This window comes from Lynx rufus, unplaced genomic scaffold, assembly GCF_022079265.1.
Source record: "Lynx rufus isolate CCGP_SWC_20201006 ecotype Redwood Valley unplaced genomic scaffold, mLynRuf1.p SCAF_4, whole genome shotgun sequence".
Lineage (NCBI taxonomy): Eukaryota > Metazoa > Chordata > Mammalia > Carnivora > Felidae > Lynx > Lynx rufus.
The window spans coordinates 17,340,819-17,358,938 of record NW_025814856.1 but is presented as its reverse complement, the minus strand read 5'-3'; the positions used below and the strand labels follow the sequence as shown (position 1 = coordinate 17,358,938).

Below are 18,120 nucleotides of genomic sequence, written 5' to 3'. Positions count from 1 at the left end.
TGCATGTACTGGCCTGGCTGTGCCCATACCCGCTACACCCTGGGCCCAGGCTTCTGGTGGGAAATGTGGCTGGACAGGAATGGGAGGCCCCCAGGACCCTTAGGGCCTCTCCCCTGGGTCCCTCCCTCCCTCAGGACATCAAGGACCAGTCCAGGCTAATTGGAGGTGTGCAGGGTCAAACCAGCTCTTAAAGCTACCTAGCACCCCCCTCCCCACCCTTACCAGCTCTTCTATCTGCTCACAAGGGAGCATCAGACATAAGATGGTTTGGAGTTGTTAAGTGCTATAAAGACAATAGAGCAATATGACAGCGACTGGGAGAGTAATGACCTTATGCTGTGAGGGAGGGAATTAGGTCCCAGGCAGAGGAAACCCTATGGAAAGACCCACATTAGAGGGGTAGAGAGAAGCTATTGAAGGGGGGGGTGGGGGGCGCGGGAGAGGGGGGTGGGCATCCAGGACGTGAGAAACTGGGACTGGGGAATGGCCGACCTGGTTTCGGTGTGGCTGGAGTAGGGACTCCTCAGAGAGGGGTCATGAGGCCTGGGACACCAAGGAGACGGACCCCCCACAGGCGCCTCCAAGTGTTGAATCAGCGAGATCCAACAATGGGACTACGCTCGCGGAGTCGCCGTCCCTACTGTTAGTAGGTCAGGACCCACTCCCCCGGGATGGCAGGGACGCATGCGACTAGAGCGTAGGACACAGGCTCTGCCAAAGGAGGAAGGACGGCCGCACACCGGGTTTGAGTGGAGGGCCAGGACGGAGACTCTGGGGTGGGGCGCCCGGGAGGGTGCGGAGCCAGTGGTCGGGGGTAGGGGTGTGTGGTCTAGGAGTCGGAGGTACCGGGACCGGACTGGAGGCCGACTGGAGGTGGACTCGAGCAGCACCGGGTCGCGCCGCTTGGAGCCGCCAGGGGGCGCCGCGATCCGCGCGGGGGCTGCCCCCCTCCCGAGGCGGGGCTGCGGCTGGCGGGCGGGCGGGCGCGCGCACGCGTCGTGTGTCACGGGGCGGGGCGGGGCGATCGCGGTTCTCCGGGCCTGCCGTCCTGGTTCCGCAGCCCCCGCCACCTCCACTGCCCCGGCGCGGCCCGGCCCGGCCCCATGTATCGCGCGCTCTACGCGTTCCGCTCGGCGGAGCCCAACGCGCTGGCGTTCGCCGCGGGCGAGACCTTCCTGGTGCTGGAGCGCAGCAGCGCGCACTGGTGGCTGGCGGCGCGGGCGCGCAGTGGCGAGACCGGCTACGTGCCGCCCGCCTACCTGCGCCGCCTGCAGGTGAGTGTGCCCCTCCCCAGCCCGGCCTCACCGGTCCTTAGACTGGGCCCCATCGCAGGCTCTCGGGACCGACCCCGGAGCCCCAGGCCCGCCAAAACTTCCCGCAGATAGGGAGTTTGAGCACCAGACCCTGAGACCCCAGACCCACGAGAACTGGGACCCCAGGAGCCCGCACTCCCAGAAAACGCCAAGCCCTTGACAGCCAACTCTGAGGACTCCGGACCTGCAAGCCTAACTCTGGGACTGAGACTCCTTGGATCCCAGACCTATTGAGACTCATTGTCTGAACCCCCATCTAAGTAGAATTCAAGACTCAGTCCTGAGAATCCAGTACCACTGAATTCTGACCAGTTCCTCAGATCCCTGAGACCCCAGATTTGTAATTGGCCCTTTCACTGGATCCCCTGGATCCTACCCTCAGACCCCCAGCTGGAGCCACTGCCTCCACCACTAAGACCCCAGACCACCCTGGACACCACCTGTTTCCCCACCGTCCTCCATCCTCACTTCCCCACTGAGGCCCTGGAGCCTAGATGATACTCGTATCTCCTAGATGACCCACTAAGGGTGGGACCTGAGTGTCTTTCACCCTCCTGTACTCAGCCACCCCTAAGCTCTTCTTCAGACTGACCCCAACCCTCTTGGAACCAAAGATCTCAGCCCTTGCTGACACTCCCTGGCACTACTCTCCCCACCCCCACCCCTCCATTACAAGCCATGTTCAGGCCCTGACTTAACAGACTAATTTTCTCTGAAAGTGAAAAGCTCCTTCCCTCTGTGTCCCCAGCCTGGGGTGGGGGCTGCTCCCATTGTAAGGAAGTGAGATCTCTTCATGGCTTCCCCTGGTCTGACTATGACCCTATTTCCTTCCAGTGGAGGCTGCGTCTCCAGTTCCTGTTTCCCCAAGAATAGTCCTGCTGTGGGGGCTGGGGTGCAATGTCTCTAGCTGGTCTATTCTGACCTCAGGGGAAAGGAGGGCCTGGAGCCTCCAGGCCTGGCCTGTGCCAGACACCCCCGCCCCATCCTAGTCCTTATCCTTTTGGAAACATCCTGTCCCAGCCTGGTTCAGGACAGAAATAACAGGATAAATTTGGAGATGTCATCTGGTCTTGCCAGAGGGGATGGGCCCTGGACCCTCAGCTTGTTTCCATCTAGGAGTGCCTGGGGTATGAGTGGGGCCCTGGACACAGAGGCTGCCAGCTCTATCGTGAATGTGTCAGACCCAGCCCCTCTGGGGCTGGGGGCTTGTTGGAGGCCTCTTCTCGAAGAGCCTGTGAGGCTCCTCTCCAGGGCCAGTGGGGCTTGGTGTTTGGGGACAGCAGAGAGGCCACGGTTTCTCTCATAGTTTCTTTCTGCATACCTCCCTCTGCTTCAGTCTCCCTAACTCTGTCTGTCATTACGACTCTCTCCCTTCCTCTGTCTCCAGCTTTCAATTTCTTTCTGCGTTGTCTCCCTCTGCCTGTCTCGCTCTCTCTCCCTCCCTCCCTCCCTCTCTTTCTATCTCTTCCTTATTTTCTATGTGTATGTATTTCTTTTTCTGTTCCCCTTTCTGTCTGCTGTCTCTCTGCATTCTGGCACACCCCATGGTACCTGGAGGGCTTTGCTGACCTCTGCATCCATCTGTCTGTCCCCCTCAGGGAAGCTCCTTAGACCCTCTCTGGAGTGACGTCACCTCAGTTCTGAGACTTCCATGTAGCCTGATGGACCATCGTGGACAGGGAAGGGGTGAAAGTGGCTGGTCCCACAGCTGCCACCCCTTACTCTTCACACCATGCCAGGCAGGCTGGGTAGATTGGACCCCTGAGTTGCTGGGTCTGCAGCATGGAATCTGGGACAGGGACCAGGCCCCTCTCCCATGTCCGTCCTTTGCCACAAACAAAACTGCCGCTTCCCAGGGCAGGTCTGGAAGATTCCTTGGAACAGCTGAGGGGGATGAGGGCTAGAAGCAGGGGTGGAGAGAGGAGATCCCTTTGGCCCATCCCCAGCTGGTCCCTCAGGCCCATCCCAGGGCCTGCAGAAGGCTCTACGAGGACAGGGCTATTCTGGAGTGTGACCTTGGCTTTGCGAAGGATCAACAAGATCCAGAGTGATTTGTTAAGGGTTCCAGACACTAGAGGCTCCCTGCTTGGCATTTCAGCCTGGGCTCTGAGCCAAACCTGGGGAGAGACTAGGTGTGTACTGCTGCCCTCAAGCTGGGGGTCCCTGGGCTGTTTTTGCTCTGGACCCCTGATTTTCAGAGACAGCTGAGAGCCTCACTGTGGGGTCTGAGTGGGGCCCCAGGATGTAAAGCAGCGGCATGAGGCCACCCCATGCCCCAGCTCCCTGAGTGACACCGTTTGAGAACCTTATTTGATATTCTGGTTCAACTTCTGTGTTCATGTCTACCATTCCAGCCTTTAGCTATAATGGTCCTCTGTCTGCCCCGGTTGCATCCCGGGCTGGGTCTGGGCTCAGTACCCTCACTTGGCCCCCAGGTCTAACTGCCCATCCTTGCCCTCCCCCCCAGGGCCTGGAGCAAGATGTCCTCCAAGCCATTGACCGGGCCATTGAGGCTGTGCACAATGCAGCCATGCGGGATGGTGGCAAGTACAGCCTGGAGCAGCGTGGAGTCCTTCAGTGAGTGTGGGTGAGGGGAAGAGGGCACCGCCTCCACCCCATTACCCTAATGAGCACAGTTGGGTGGGGGTCCTTCAGTGGATACTGGGGTTGTGTGTAAGGCAGAGCTGGGGTAATGCAGAGTAGGGTGGGGCATGAGGGAGGTGGCAGGAGCCCAAGCTTTGGGGGGCCCAGGACCCATGGGGAGCATGTAAGGACTTTGGGAGTTTAAGGTAACTCGCCCAGTAAGCTCCTTGTCCCTCCATCAGGAAGCTGATCCACCACCGGAAAGAGACTCTGTCCCGCAGAGGCCCCTCAGCCTCCAGCCCTGCAGCTATGACCCCATCCACCAGTGACCACCATCTGGACACTGCTGCTGCCAGGCAGCCCAATGGGACGTGTCGAGCTGGGTTTGAGCGGCAGCACAGCCTCCCTAGTTCCGAGTATCTCGGGGCGGACGGAGGCCTCTACCAGGTATGTGGAGAGGACATCCTGGCCGAGGGAGGTGGGTGGAGCTTAGGCTTGGTCCAGAGGTTCCAAGGGTCCAGTCGGGTCAGTGATGCAGAGCCGTAGCCCGCCTGTGCCAAGAGCTCAGGGCCTTAGCCAGGCCGGTACCCCAGATGGCAGCGTGTCCTCCCAGATCCCGCTTCTGTCCTCTCAGATCCCACCACAGCCTCGCCGAGCAGCACCCGCCATGCCACCTCCACCTGTGAAGCGCCGAGACCGTGAGGCCCTGGTGGCCTCAGGCAGTGGTGAGAGGCGGGATTGGGGCAATTGGGGAAGTACCCTGTGGTGGAATGATTGCTTTGCCTGTGTCAGAAAGTTGGGGGCTCTGGGCTTGGAGGGGTGGGTCTAGCAGAGAAACCAGGCCCTGTGTTGGGAGGGCGGGGCTCAGGGCCTGGAGGGGTAGGGGACCCAGGGGGCTGTCCCAGCACAGCATCCGCTCTCTGCCCACAGGCGGCCGCAACACCACGCCCTCCGGGGGCAGTTCTGTGTCCAGCGGCTCCTCAGTCAGCAGCACCTCCCTTGACACGCTCTGTACCGGCTCTAGCTCGTCTGAGCTGGGCCCCAGCTGCTCACCCACGCCCCCACCTGTGCCCCGCCGAGGCACTCACACAACTGTGTCCCAAGCTCAGCCCCCTCCCTCCAAGGTGCCAGCCCCTGAGCCCCCTACAGAGGAGGTGGCAGTTGATACAACCTCAGCCCCTGATGAGCTGGAGGCCCTGGGTGCGCTGAACCTGGGGACTACAGAGGAGAAGGTGGTGGCCGAGACTGCTGTGCCCAAGACCATCGGGGCAGAGCTGATGGAGCTCGTGCGGAGAAACACCGGCCTGAGCCACGAGCTATGCCGTGTGGCTATTGGCGTCGTGGTGGGTCACATCCAGGCCTCTGTGCCGGCCAGCTCGCCTATCATGGAGCAGGTCCTCCTCTCGCTGGTAGAGGGCAAGGTGAGGGTGGGCGGCAGGGCCAGGGGCCTCCCCATCCTCGGGCCGCCCTGCCTCCCCTGCCCCATTCCCACTCTCATGCTTGTGTCCAGCCTTGACTCGACAGGTGTTTATTGAGCTCTAGCCTGGCCTTCATTGTGCTGGGTGCTGGGGACATTTGAGCTGATCCTTGGAGGAGAAAGGGAGGAAGAGCATTCCAGGCAGAGGCTCAGCCTGGACCAAGGCCATGAGGCAGGACCGAGCTTGGCTCACAGGAGGAGGTGGAACAAGGCCAGCATGGCTGTAATACAGGGAGTGAGGGAACAGGTGGTATGGGAGAGGTGAGACCCGGGGCAGGTGATAGATGAGACCGGATGCAGGTGGGCAAGAGTCATCTCTGGCTGCAGGGGAGGAGTGGACATAGAGCATGAGAGAAGGCAGTACCTCGCTGGCCTTGGCAGTAGAAAGGAGTGGGTGCTTTGAGAGCTGTGACAGAGGCCTCAGTACTGACTCAGGTGTGAGTCAGGTGTGTGGGCATTGTAGGGTGGGTGGGATCTTTTGCCAGGGTTGGGGCACTGGTCAGGAAGCGGGATTGGAGGGCGACGAGCCATCTCCATCTGGGGACCAGATGGGCCCAAGGTCCCTCCTTAGGGCCCCATGACCTAGCAGCTCTGGTGTGGGGTGGAGGGAGCAGCAGGTCAGTGGACTTGTCTGTGTTGAGTACGGTGGGTACTGCCAGGCTGGAAACATTTGGGGGAGACGGGGGAGGTGGGGAGATGACCAGGCCTGGTGCCACTTCATGTGGATTCGGAGGGTAGCATCTCAGTCACACTCAGGCAGTGATACAGTCGGTGGCCTTCCTCGAGGAAAATGTTTCTACAGGGCTGGGATGAGCGGCAGGTTGTTGGAAGGCACCCACAGATGTGTCTCAGGCAGAATCTGAGCCCAGCAGGTTATCAAGACTGGGGGCAGTGGACTTGCTTGCAGAGGGGGTGTAGAATTGGGCTGGTGCCCTTGGGAGCTTTGATGTTGAGGTGTGGGCCACAGGAGCAGGGTCCTTAGTGGGATCTCGAGGTGGGGCAGAGGGGAGGAAGGAAGAGAACCAGGGGCTGGTCCCCTCGCAGGTTCTGGGAGGACACTGACTAGGAGCAGCCCTGAGAGATGAGGCTGGGAACCCTTTCCCAATGTCGGCCTGGAACCCACACCTGTGACATTCTCAGGGTCTGGGTTGACTTCTAAACCTTGGGGGCTTCCTGGAGATGGTGAGGGACAAGGAATGTGCTGAGCCATTCCTCTCTCCCCCCAGGACCTGAGCACTGCCCTGCCCTCAGGGCAAGTCTGCCATGACCAGCAGCGGCTGGAGGTGATCTTTGCAGACCTGGCTCGGCGCAAGGACGATGCCCAGCAGCGCAGCTGGGCCCTGTACGAGGATGAAGGGGTCATCCGCTGCTACCTGGAGGAGCTGCTGCATATTCTGGTGCGGGGTGGGGGCCCACGGGTGTCTCCCCCCGACCCTGCACTGTCCCCTCCAGTGCTCAGGAGCCTCCCCTGCGTGTACTCAGCTTGCTTATGTGTGGCCACACGGCTCACACTGACTGATTGTGTCATGCTTCCTCCTCTCCACAGACGGATGCAGACCCCGAAGTTTGCAAGAAAATGTGCAAGAGAAATGAGTTCGAGTCTGTCCTGGCCTTGGTGGCCTACTACCAAATGGTGTGTGCAAGACAGAGGGGCGGGGGCGTGGAGGCACCCGGGTAGAGGTGGGGGTTCCGGGCACTGAGTGCACAGGGTCTCCTGCCAGGAGCACCGGGTGTCCCTGCGGCTGCTGCTCCTCAAGTGCTTTGGCGCCATGTGCAGCCTGGATGCAGCCATCATCTCCACACTCGTGTCGTCTGTGCTGCCTGTGGAGCTGGCACGGGACATGCAGACAGACACGCAGGGTGAGGCGAGGGGGAGCTTCCTGCCGTGTGGGGGGTTCCCACCATCTGTAGGGGCTCTCACCGCCTGCCTTGCCCCCCAGATCACCAGAAACTCTGTTACTCCGCCCTCATCCTGGCCATGGTCTTCTCCATGGGGGAGGCAGTGCCATATGCGCACTATGGTAAGTGAGCAGGTCACTGACCAGCTGACCACTGGGAGCCCCACTGCACGTACCTGACAGGGATCGGGTGTCCCCAGAGCTGACGGAGACCCAGGGGGCTGGGTGGTGTGCACAGACGGGAAGGGCTGACTCCATGCACCCCCCTCCCAGAGCACCTGGGCACACCCTTTGCCCAGTTCCTGCTGAGCATCGTCGAGGATGGGCTGCCCCTGGACACCACAGAACAGCTGCCCGATCTCTGCATGAACCTGCTTCTGGCTCTCAACTTGCACCTGCCAGGTGGGAATGGGGCCCAGCGGGAGGTGGCCGACCAGCTGGGGGTTCTGGCTGGGTACCTGTGCGCTGATCTACCGACACCCATGTCCTTCCTCAGCCCCTGACCAGAACGTCATCATGACCGCCCTGAGCAAACACTCCAACGTCAAGATCTTCTCCGAGAAGCTTCTCTTGCTCCTGAACAGAGGAGGTGAGGGTGCAAGGAATCTGTGTGGTGCTGCTTCGCTGTCCTGGGACTCCATGATCCCCAATAACTCCCTGCAGTGGCTCTGGCCCTCCCACAGTGACAGCCCTGACCCCTCTTCTCTTCCCCCTGCTTCCTAGATGACCCCGTGCGCATCTTCAAACATGAGCCGCAGCCGCCACACTCCATCCTCAAGTTCCTGCAGGACGTGTTCGCCAGCCCCGCCACGGCTGCCATCTTCTACCACACAGACATGATGGCACTCATTGACATCACCGTGCGCCACATCGCGGACCTGTCGCCCGGAGACAAGGTACCTAGAGGTGGCTGCAGTGGGGATGGGGGGTGTGTAGAAACCGAAACAAAATGGACTGGAGACAGGACACTGACGGAGACTGGGGACGGGGCACAGCTGGAGCCAGGCCAGTGTGGAGGCCACTCAGTAAGCCATGGCAGGTGTGCCCAGACCCAGAGGAGCCCCAGTGAGCTGATCTGGGCCAGACTGTCTGGACAGAGCTGGGGTGGGGAGGGCAGCGGGGTCAGGCGGGAGGAGGTGGCATTTACACAAGGCCTCAGAGGCTGCAGCAGGAGCTTCTGATCTCAGAAGAGGAGAAGTGACCTGATGGACACCCCGAACGGAGTGTGGACTGTATGAGCCCAGGGGAGGAGGAGGTCTGTGAGGAAGCAGCCGCAGCTGTCAGGGCAGCCCAGCCGTGGCCTCCTGGGAAGAGGTCAGATTTGTGGGTATGGGAAGTGGGTCCCAGGGCTTACCACTGGACTTGTGTTGAGCAATCAAGTGGATGAAGTGTGATTACTGAGGTGGGGAAACACTCTTTGGGGGGGAAATGGAGTTGCATTTTGATGTGTCAGGTTTGAGAAGATACCTGTTAGACAGCCAGGTACAGAGCACATTCAGGAGCAGTGGAGCCGAGTTGGGACACTGGAGAGAGACACTGGGGAGTTGCCTGTGCACCAGTGTGACAGGAAGCCTGTTTCAGGGCCACCACCTAGAGTGTGAGGAGGAGGGGTCAGAGGGCAGCTCAGGCCTCGGCCCAGGGCACAGTGAGGACAAGTAGGGAGGAGCCCAGGAGGAAACCCTGGAGAGAGCAGGAGCCCAAAGCAAGGTTCGGAGGAGGAGGGAAATGAGCTGTCTCCACAGTTAAGAGCCTGAGTAAGACGGAGGCTGCGAATTGGCCACTGGAATTGCCCCCACAGAGTCCCCAAGTGACTGACAAGCAGCGTCCGTGGAGTGGAGGGGAAAAAAATGGAACGTTTAAGAGAGAATTTGAAGTTGGAGGGGAGTGAGGGGGAAATTGGAAGCCGTAAATGGGGACAACCCCTGTAGTTCTTCTGTGAAGGGAGCAGAAAAGAGGGGGTCCGCCTGAGGGAGATGTGGAGTCGTCAGGAAGTGTTCTAGAGGTAGGAGATGCTGGTGCAGGTCTCTGGGCCAGAGGGAATAATCCAGCAAGCATCAAGAAATGGCTGACGGGAGAGTGGGCCACCACAGAAGTCAAGTAGATCAGGCAGTGGCAGAGGGCCCAGGGCTGTGGAGGGACACCCCTCACCCTAAAGGGAGCCAAGGCAGCTTATTCTGGCAGAGACAGGTGAGATGTCGGTGCTGCGAGGGGAAGACAAGGGCTTTCTGAAAGATTGCTTGTTTTCTCCATGAAGCACAAGGCCAGCTGTCCAGGCACTTTGGGGTCTGGAAAGCCTAGAAGAGGTGGGCCGTGGTTCTTAAGGGCGTGTGAACATAGCAGAGAAAAGTGGCAGGAGCCAAGGCAGTGCTGCGTGTCCGTCTGAGGCTTGTGGTAGGGAAGGAAGCTGAGGCCTGCACACGGCTCTGTGGCTGTCTAGGGCTTAGACACTGGGCAGTGATTTGCAGGTGCTGTGGTCTGACCAGGCTGGGGGGTTACAGGGTGGTGCTGCCTAGAGAAGGGATTGAGTCCTCTAACCATAGGGAAAGAGGGAAATAGGGGATGGTGAGGGGGGCAGACGGAGGAAAAGCATTGGGATCGTGTCAGTGGATTGGGGGTCTGTGGGGAAAAGGAGCAGCTGGGGTGTCAGACTAGAGGGCGTGTTAGAGCTGGACTCTGGCATGTGTGGAAGGTAGGACGGTGGCCAGGTCCTAGGAGTGGGTTGGGTATGAGGTGTGCCGACAGAGGGGAGAGAGCGGTGTCACAGAAGACAGCTGTGTTACTGGCCTGTGCATTTAGATGGACGGCTGTGCGCTTTAGTCAGAGAAAGAACATGAGAAAGCCTTCAGTTTTGGGAAGATGGAGCTGGCGGTTTCCCCTTGCCGCCTTTCTGAGCCAGGACTCCTGGGGGGTGGCCACGTTCTGGGACGCCTGTGTCTGGAATGGTCCATTCATTCACTTACTCAGCAACTGTTGAAGGCCAGTTCATGTGGCAGGCACATTGTGGGCGCTGGGGATGCAGCCCTGATCTTCGGTGCCGTGAGGCGGTCCGCAGCCCTGGGGTCCACGTGGCAGCCTGTTCCTGTCTGGTGGCAGTGGCAGTGCCTCCCAGGGTCCCTGAGCTCACCTGCTCCTCCCACAGCTTCGCGTAGAGTACCTCTCCCTGATGCACGCCGTCATCCGCACCACACCCTACCTGCAGCACCGCCACCGGCTGCCCGACCTGCAGGCCACACTGCGCCGCATCCTGACTGAAGAGGAAGCCTCGCCCCAGGGCCAGATGGACCGCATGATTGTCCGAGAGATGTGCAAGGAATTCCCGGTGCTGGGCGAGGACCCCAGCTAGCGCCTTCCTCCCCTCCCTTCCCTGCAGCCCCGGTCAGGGTGCAGGGGACGCGGAGGCTTGGCCCTAAGCATGTTTTGCACAGACGGTGTGGGGGAGGTGGTGGTGGAAGGGACCTGAGCAGGGCCCCCACCTGAAGTAGAGCCAGTGCCAGGGGCCAAGTGTGGGATTGGGGACCACGCTCTGGGAGCTATGCTGGGGCAGAGGGCCTGTGTGAGCTAAAGCCCCTCCATCTCCCGGTAGGCTGCCTCTTCAGCATGCCCCCTCCCCCCCCCCAGCACAAACACACACTCAGAGTCCCGCTGCTGCTCCGGGCTGGGCTAGAGCCGCCATCCCTGTCCTGCCTCGTCTGGGTCCTGGGCCTCAGCAAGCCATGTCTTTGGGGTGAGGGGAGCCACCTTCCGCCAGCTGTTCTTTGCCTTAGCTTTGCAGTGAGTGCTTCTCCTGTGCTCCCCGCTCCCCGTGGGGGTCGCTTTCCCTTGCTCCCACCCCCAGGGGTCTTGGCCAAGCTCCTGCTTTAAAGCAGAATCTTAGAGACAGGCCATCTATTCTGGAGCCTCACAGAATAGGGTGATGGCACTCAGAAAGCCAATGACAGAATATTTTCTCTGTAAAAATGTAGACTGAAAAGCCATGTGTATTTTCCCGTGTGCTGCAGCTCACCTTCGGAAATAAATCACAGGCATCCAGAAACAGGCTCCCCTGTATGATCCTGGGTTGTTGTGGGAGAGGATGGGCAGGGACGCTGGGGCCTCAGGACCTTGTCACTTGCTTGCCCTGATCTCTCCAGTGTAAGGAGGGGGTGGTCCCTGATAGGTCTGTCCATCAAAGTTCCTTGAGCCCTGTTCCAGCTTCTCTCCCTGAGTTCCTGCTTCTGGGCCAAGCCGAGTGCCCCGTGGTCCGTTTGTGGGCGACTGCCCTCCCAGACTTCACTTACATCTTTCTTTGCTTTGAATGCTGACTCTCTCCCCTGTTGAAAGCCTCTCCTTCATAGCTGCTCTCAAATGAAGCAGGCCCCACCCCAGCCTCAGCCTCCCTCCCTGCCTGTCCAGCTCTGTTCCCTTTCTCATTTGTCAGTGGGTCCAACAAGAGCCCCTCATTTTGCAGCCTCAGCAGAGATTTGGCCATTACTGTAGGGCAAGGAGAGTATCTTAACAGCTGTGGGGTTTAGTTGGCACTACTGTTTGAGGAGAATTAGGGACCGTTTGGCAAAAACTTCATTTTCCTTGTGGGCTCCCAAGTTAACAAAGGTTCTCGCCATAAATGGGGGGAGGAGAGTCAGGAACCCACAGACAGACATCAGTCAGAAGTGGTTTTCATCAGTTCTCTTTGGTTTTTGACCCAGGACGATCCTCATAAGACCCTTCCACGTGTCCAGAGTTCCCGATACTGTGACTTCCAGTCATAACTTTTCCTTTTTCATTGGGGGGCTGAAGGCAGAAGGCTGTTCTGTTATTTTCTCAACAGGACTGTCTAATCCAGCAAGAAGCACAGAGAGGTTAGGGGTGGGGTCCCCTGAAAACAGGTCCTCAGGAAGCTGAGGCAGGAATATTTGACAGGGAACTAAGCACTCATGGCTGATGAGATGTCCTTCCTTAACTGCTGACTCGGGTTAAACGCACAGGCTCCCCTGCTGGACCTGAAGAGAGGCTGACAAAATGCCCCCCAGTAAAGCTGTGTGGCACAGTCTGATCGTTCTTCATCCCAGAGCCATTCTGCCTTTCCCTTCACATCCAGAGTCAGTGACACTGACTTCCGGCCATGACTTCTTCCTCACTGAAGTGCTGAGAGAACCATGATTCTCCTCCTGAGATAGTGTAATTGAGTGAAAAGCACAGGTCCTGTGACAGCCCCCATGCCTTGCTCTGTTCCCTGTTTTGCGCACACACGGACACTGGAAGGGCAGGGCTGTGCTGTGCCATCTGTCCCCGTGCTGGCACCTATGATGAGCAAAGTAGGGCCCCATGGCATGAGGATCAGAAGGCCCTGCCGGTTTCTGTATGATTGTCCAAGAGACCCTGGCACGTGTTTGTAAGGGATGCGAGAGCCCCAGGTGACAAAGTTACATACTGGCCTCTGGCAGCAAACAGATGCTGTGAGAGGGTGCAGACCTCCAGGACCCACTCAGCAGATACCCTGATGGTGCTCTCACAACACAAAATTAGAACCACAGAGGGAAATATGATTAGCCAGAGAGTTCCTCAGTGAGGAAACTCTTTGAGAAAACACCCCTTTGGCTGCTTGGAAGGATGGTAAATGTGGGATATGGTGAGCAAAAGAAAGGGCAGAGGGAGACAACTAAGCCACTCGGGTGGGTGTTTGGGTGGGGCTGAGGGAAAAAACTCAAGAAATTTTGAGGGGCAATGAGGGCTGGGGGGTTGGGCTGACCTCTGGTGTAGAAACGGGTACCTAATGGTGCTGGCACACACACATCAGGCAACTCCAGAGTGAGGGAGTGGGTAAAGATCACATGCCTGCTCAGTCCCCCAAAGATACAGAGGCTCTGAGTAGTTGAAAACAATGTTTTCTTTTTTTCTCTCTTTTAAAGAAATATTTTGTTTATTTTTGAGAGAGTGAGACAGAGTGTGAGCGGGGGAGGGCCAGAGAGGGAGACACAGAATCTGAAGCAGGCTCCAGGCTCTGTGCTGTCAGCACAGAGCCCAGCGCGGGGCTCGAACCACGAACCGTGAGAACATGACCTGAGCTGAAGTCAGACGCTTAACCGACTGAGCCACCCAGGTGCCCCTTTTGTTCTCTCTTTTTGAACTCATGACCAAGACCAAGAGTCACATGTTCTTCTGACTGAGCCAGCCAAGTACCCCATTTTTTCTCTGTTTTTATGGAAGAATAACATAGCCATGAAAAATACACCAAACAAAGAATAGAGCTGAGTGAATGATGACAGAGAATGCTGCTATCACCACCACCCAAGTCAAGAAATAGAGTATCACCAGTCCCTAAGGCCCACTTTGGTGCCCCCTCTTTTAAAAAATTTTTTCATGTTTGTTTGAAAGAGAGAGACAGAGCACAAGAAGGGGAGGGGCAGAGAGTGACTCCCAAGAAGGCTCTACGCTGTCAGCGCAGAGCCCGATGTGGGGCTCCATCCCGCAAACTGTGAGATCATGACCTGAGCTGAAATCAAGAGCCGGACACTTTAACCAACTGAGCTGCTCAGGCGTCCCTGTGTGCCCCCTCTTAATCACTGATTCCTCCTTCCTCTCCAGACCTTCTCCCTAGAGGCAATTACAGCTCAGCTTTGCCTATTTTTGAACTTTACACAGATGGAATCATACAGTATAAACTCTTCTGTCTGGCTTCTTCACCATTAAGTTTCTGAAATTCTTCTGTGCGATAGTATCGGTTCCAGTGTGTTCACCCCCAATGTTGTATGGGATATACCCTCATTTATTCACTGCTGATGACCTTTCAGTTTCCAGTTTTTGGCAATTGTGAATAGCACTCTCAGGGACATCGTTACACAGGTTTTCTTGTTGCACATATGCATTATACTGGGGAATATGTTTTCATGAGCGGAACTGCAGGGTCACAAGCCAATGCTCCAAATAGTTTTTGCAAAGTAGCTGTACCAGTGTATGCTCCTCCAGTAGCGCGACTTCCAGCTTCTCCACCTCTTTCCCCAAATTGGGTGTTGTCAGCCATTTCTTTTTGTTTGCTTTTAGTCATTCTGGTACACTATGGTAGTATTTTTAAATTTGTATTTCCCTGGGGGCGCCTGGGTGGCGCAGTCGGTTAAGCGTCCGACTTCAGCCAGGTCACGATCTTGCGGTCCATGAGTTCGAGCCCTGCGTCGGGCTCTGGGCTGATGGCTCAGAGCCTGGAGCCTGTTTCCGATTCTGTGTCTCCCTCTCTCTCTGCCCCTCCCCCGTTCATGCTCTGTCTCTCTCTGTCCCAAAAATAAATAAACGTTGAAAAAAAAATTTTTTTAAAGTTGTATTTCCCTAATGGCTAAAGAGGTTGAACACTTTTTCATTAGTTTAGTGGTTCTTTGGATCACTTGTGAAGTGCGTGTTCAAATCTCTGGCCTGCTCATCTGCTGGGTTGTCTATTTTTTTGTTGATTTGTAGTATGTATGTGGCATCTGAGTCCTTGGGTTATCTATTTTGCAAAATCTTCTCCCATCCTTAACATAGTCTTTTGATGAAAGTACATTCTTAGTTATAATGTAATCCAGTTTCTCAGGATTTTCTTTGTGCTTAGTGCATTTTGTGTCCTGTTAATAAATATTTGCTTAAAGTCATGAAGATATTCTGTATTGTCTTCTCAAAGCTGTGTTCTCTTTCTTTCATATTCAGATGTCAAATCTATTTGGAATTATGTATGTAGTATGAAGTAGGGGTCTCATTTAATTTTTTTCTACACAGATATCCAACTGACCCTGCACCATTTTTTGAAAAGCCCAGGGGCACCTGGGTGGCTCAGTCTGTTAAGCATCGACTTCAGCTCAGGGCATGATCTCACGGTCCGTGAGTTCGAGCCCCACATCAGGCTCTGTGCTGACCGCTCAGAGCCTGGAGCCTGCTTCAGATTCTGTGTCTCCCTCTCTCTGCTCCTCCCCCACTCATGCTCAGTCTCTCTCAAAAATAAAAAAAAAAATAAACATAAAAAAATTTTTTTAAAGGCCGTCATTTCCTCATGTTGATTCTCTTTTTTTTTTAAGTTTATTTAGTTTTGAGAGTGGGGGTAGGGGCAGAGAAAGAGAGAATCCCAAGCAGGCTCTGAGCTGTCAGCAGGGAACCCAACATGGTGATCGATCTCACGAACCATGAGATCATGATCTGAGCCGAAATCAAGAGGTGGATGCCCAACTGACTGAGCCACCCAAGGCACCCCTTCTCACGTTGACTCTTAAAAGCCACCCTTGGGGGCTCCTGGGTGGCTCAGTCGGTTGAGCATCCTACCCTTGATTTCAGCTTAGGTCATGATCTCAGGGTCATGGTATTGAGCCCCTCATAAAGCTCCATACTAAGCTACTTAAAACTGTCTCTCTTTCTCTCTCCCCTCTCCCTTACTTGCTCACTCAAAAAAAAAAAAAAAAAAGCCACCTCATCAAAATTCAAGGCTTCCCACATCTTTAGGCTTATCTCTGGATTATGTTCCAGGAGTCTATTCCTGTACTGGCACCATAGTCTTGGTTTCCTGTAGCTTTCTTATACCCAGTAGAGGAAAAACTGTCCTCCTACTTTGGTTTTCAAGGCTGTCTTGGGTGGGGTGCCTGGCTGGTTTAGTCAGTAGAGCTTGTAACTCTTGATTTCTGGGTTGTGGGTTCGAGCCCCATGTGGGTGTAGAGATTATTTTAAAAAATAATAATAAAACCTAAAAAAAAAAAAAAAAGACTATGGGGTGCCTGGGTGGCTCAGTCACTGACTCTTGGTTTCAGCTCAGATCATGATTTCATGGTTTTGCGGGTTCAAGCCCCGCATCAGGCTCTGTGCTGGCAGCTCAGAGCCTGCTTGGGATTCTCTCTGTCTCCCTCTCTCTCTACCTCTCTCCCACTTGCACTGTCTCTGTCCCTACCAAAATAAATAAATAAACTAAAAAAAAAAAAAAAGACTGTCTTGGGTATTCCTGGCCCTCATTTTAGAACCTAGTTTATTAGTTTACACACACACACACACGAATGCACACAGACAAAACCAACTGGGGTTTTATTGGAGTTGTATTGAAACCATATGTCAATGTCAATTTTGGAAGAAATGGCATCTTTACAATATTGAATCTTCCAATTTTTGAACATAGTTTTTCATCCATTTATGTATTTATTTCTTTCAATATCATGTGTGTGTTGCACATTTTTTAAATTTATTTTTTATTTTTTTACATTTATTTATTTTTGAGAGACAGAAAGAGAGAAAGAGCACAACTGGGGGAGGGGCAGAGAGAGAGGGAGACACAGAATTGGAAGCAGGCTCCAGGCTCTGAGCCATCAGCACAGAGCCCGACGCAGGGCTCGAACTCATGAACCGTGAGATCATGACCTGAACTGGTCGGACGCTCAACCGACTGAGCCACCCAGGTGCCCCGCACATTTTTTTTTTTAAATATTCATTTATTTGGAGAGCAAGCGGAGGGAGGAGGGGCACAGAGAAAGGAGAGAGAATCCTTTGCTGACAGCATGAAGCTTGATGCAGGGCTCCATTTCACAAACGGTGAGATCATGACATGAGTGGAAGAGTAGGCCACTCAACTGACTGAGCCACCCTGATGCCCTGTTGCACAATTTTCATTAGCTTTATTCCTGGCATTTTGTTACTTGATGCTTTTGTAAATGGCATATCAAATTTTCTTAAACTGTTGCTGATATGTAGAAATTACAGCTTATTTATTTATATAGAGATTTAATTTTTAAGTAATCTCTACACCTAACATGGTGCTCAAGCTTACAACCTCAAGACCAAGAGTTGCATGCTCCACCAACTGAGCCAGCCACGTGCTCCAACAATTGATTTTTATGTATTGACCTTGTATTCAATGTCTTTGCTAACTAAACTCACTCTAATAACTTACCTATGGTTCTTTAAAAATTTTTACATACACAATCCTATTGCTTGTGCTTGTTTTATTTTTTCCTTTCCAATCCTCATACCTTTTTATTTTTCCTGCCTTACAGCACTGGCTAGGCCCTCCCCTCCCATATAATATTGAGACTTGTGGTCATGAATGTAAAATGTTTTCCTCCAGTAATGTTCTGCTGCTCCAGAACATTGTTGGAAGGGAGGATCTATCATCAATACTTAGTTTCTGTCTTTACAGGGGACATTAGAAGCTGCCGCTGGAGCGGGGCTGGGGTGCGGGTGGGGGATGGGACACAGAGGTGAGTGCACATGGGGAGGAGGAGCCACAAAGAGAGGATAACAGTGGAGGCAGGAACATTAGGGAGTGACAGGGCTGGCCACCGCAGTTACACCGCAAGTCAAGTGTATTAAGGAGAGGTCTAGGTCTTGCTTTTTACAGGAGCACCAGCTGAAGCCACTGCTAGCCCTAATGAAGACAGCAGAGCTCGATTTCCCTCTGCCATGGTTCCTTTACCCCTCTGCACAGTGCCCACTTAGCCTCCAAGACCTAGGATGGCTCCTCCTTCCCCTGTAGGTGCAGACTTCCTCTTGGTTATTCGAGGCTCTGCTCAGGCATTTTCTCCAGCAGGAAGCCGTCCCAGATCGCTAAGTTGCCTGAGGCAGCTCCCCAGGGACCCTAGTACTCTTCCCCCTAGCATGCCTCCTGCTTCCCTCCTTTGTTGGTGTAAAGTTTCGTGCCCTGCACTCGCTAGATTGTGGACCCGGAGGGCTACTGTACAGCCAAATCCTTGTCCCTGACCCCGCCCCTCCAGGCCCTCCACCGACTGGACCCCGATCCAACCCAGTTCCGCCTCAGCGGCTCAGCAGTGCTCCATCCTCACGCCCATAGGAACCGAGACCGTATATCCGGCATGAAGTTCCGACCTTAGGGCGTCCTCAGATTCTGGAGCCCACCTGCCAGCTTTCCACAGCTAGG

At 55.3% G+C, this 18,120-nt stretch overlaps 1 protein-coding gene across 1 annotated transcript; it reads left to right on the top strand.

Moving 5' to 3' along the window:
• Nucleotides 1-1,071: 1,071 nt before the first annotated feature.
• NCKIPSD (NCK interacting protein with SH3 domain) lies at nucleotides 1,072-11,304 on the top strand. Its single transcript, XM_047097214.1, has 13 exons — nucleotides 1,072-1,274; nucleotides 3,781-3,890; nucleotides 4,139-4,343; nucleotides 4,531-4,621; nucleotides 4,827-5,317; nucleotides 6,600-6,770; nucleotides 6,920-7,006; nucleotides 7,095-7,233; nucleotides 7,314-7,394; nucleotides 7,545-7,673; nucleotides 7,768-7,860; nucleotides 7,995-8,167; nucleotides 10,411-11,304. The coding sequence occupies exons 1-13, from the start codon at nucleotides 1,104-1,106 to the stop codon at nucleotides 10,612-10,614; spliced, it is 2,145 nt and encodes a 714-aa protein (XP_046953170.1). The 5' UTR covers nucleotides 1,072-1,103; the 3' UTR covers nucleotides 10,615-11,304.
• The last annotated feature ends 6,816 nt before the right edge of the window (nucleotides 11,305-18,120 follow it).

What these genes read in the sequence shown, in the direction of transcription:
- NCKIPSD (XM_047097214.1), top strand. Translation starts at nt 1,104, where the DNA reads ATGTATCGCGCGCTCTACGCGTTCCGCTCGGCGGAGCCCAACGCGCTG. An exon ending in AGGAGCTGCTGCATATTCTG is followed by an intron (nt 6,771 to 6,919) that starts GTGCGGGGTGGG and finishes TCCTCTCCACAG; the next exon opens with ACGGATGCAGACCCCGAAGT. An exon ending in CATGCAGACAGACACGCAGG is followed by an intron (nt 7,234 to 7,313) that starts GTGAGGCGAGGG and finishes CTTGCCCCCCAG; the next exon opens with ATCACCAGAAACTCTGTTAC.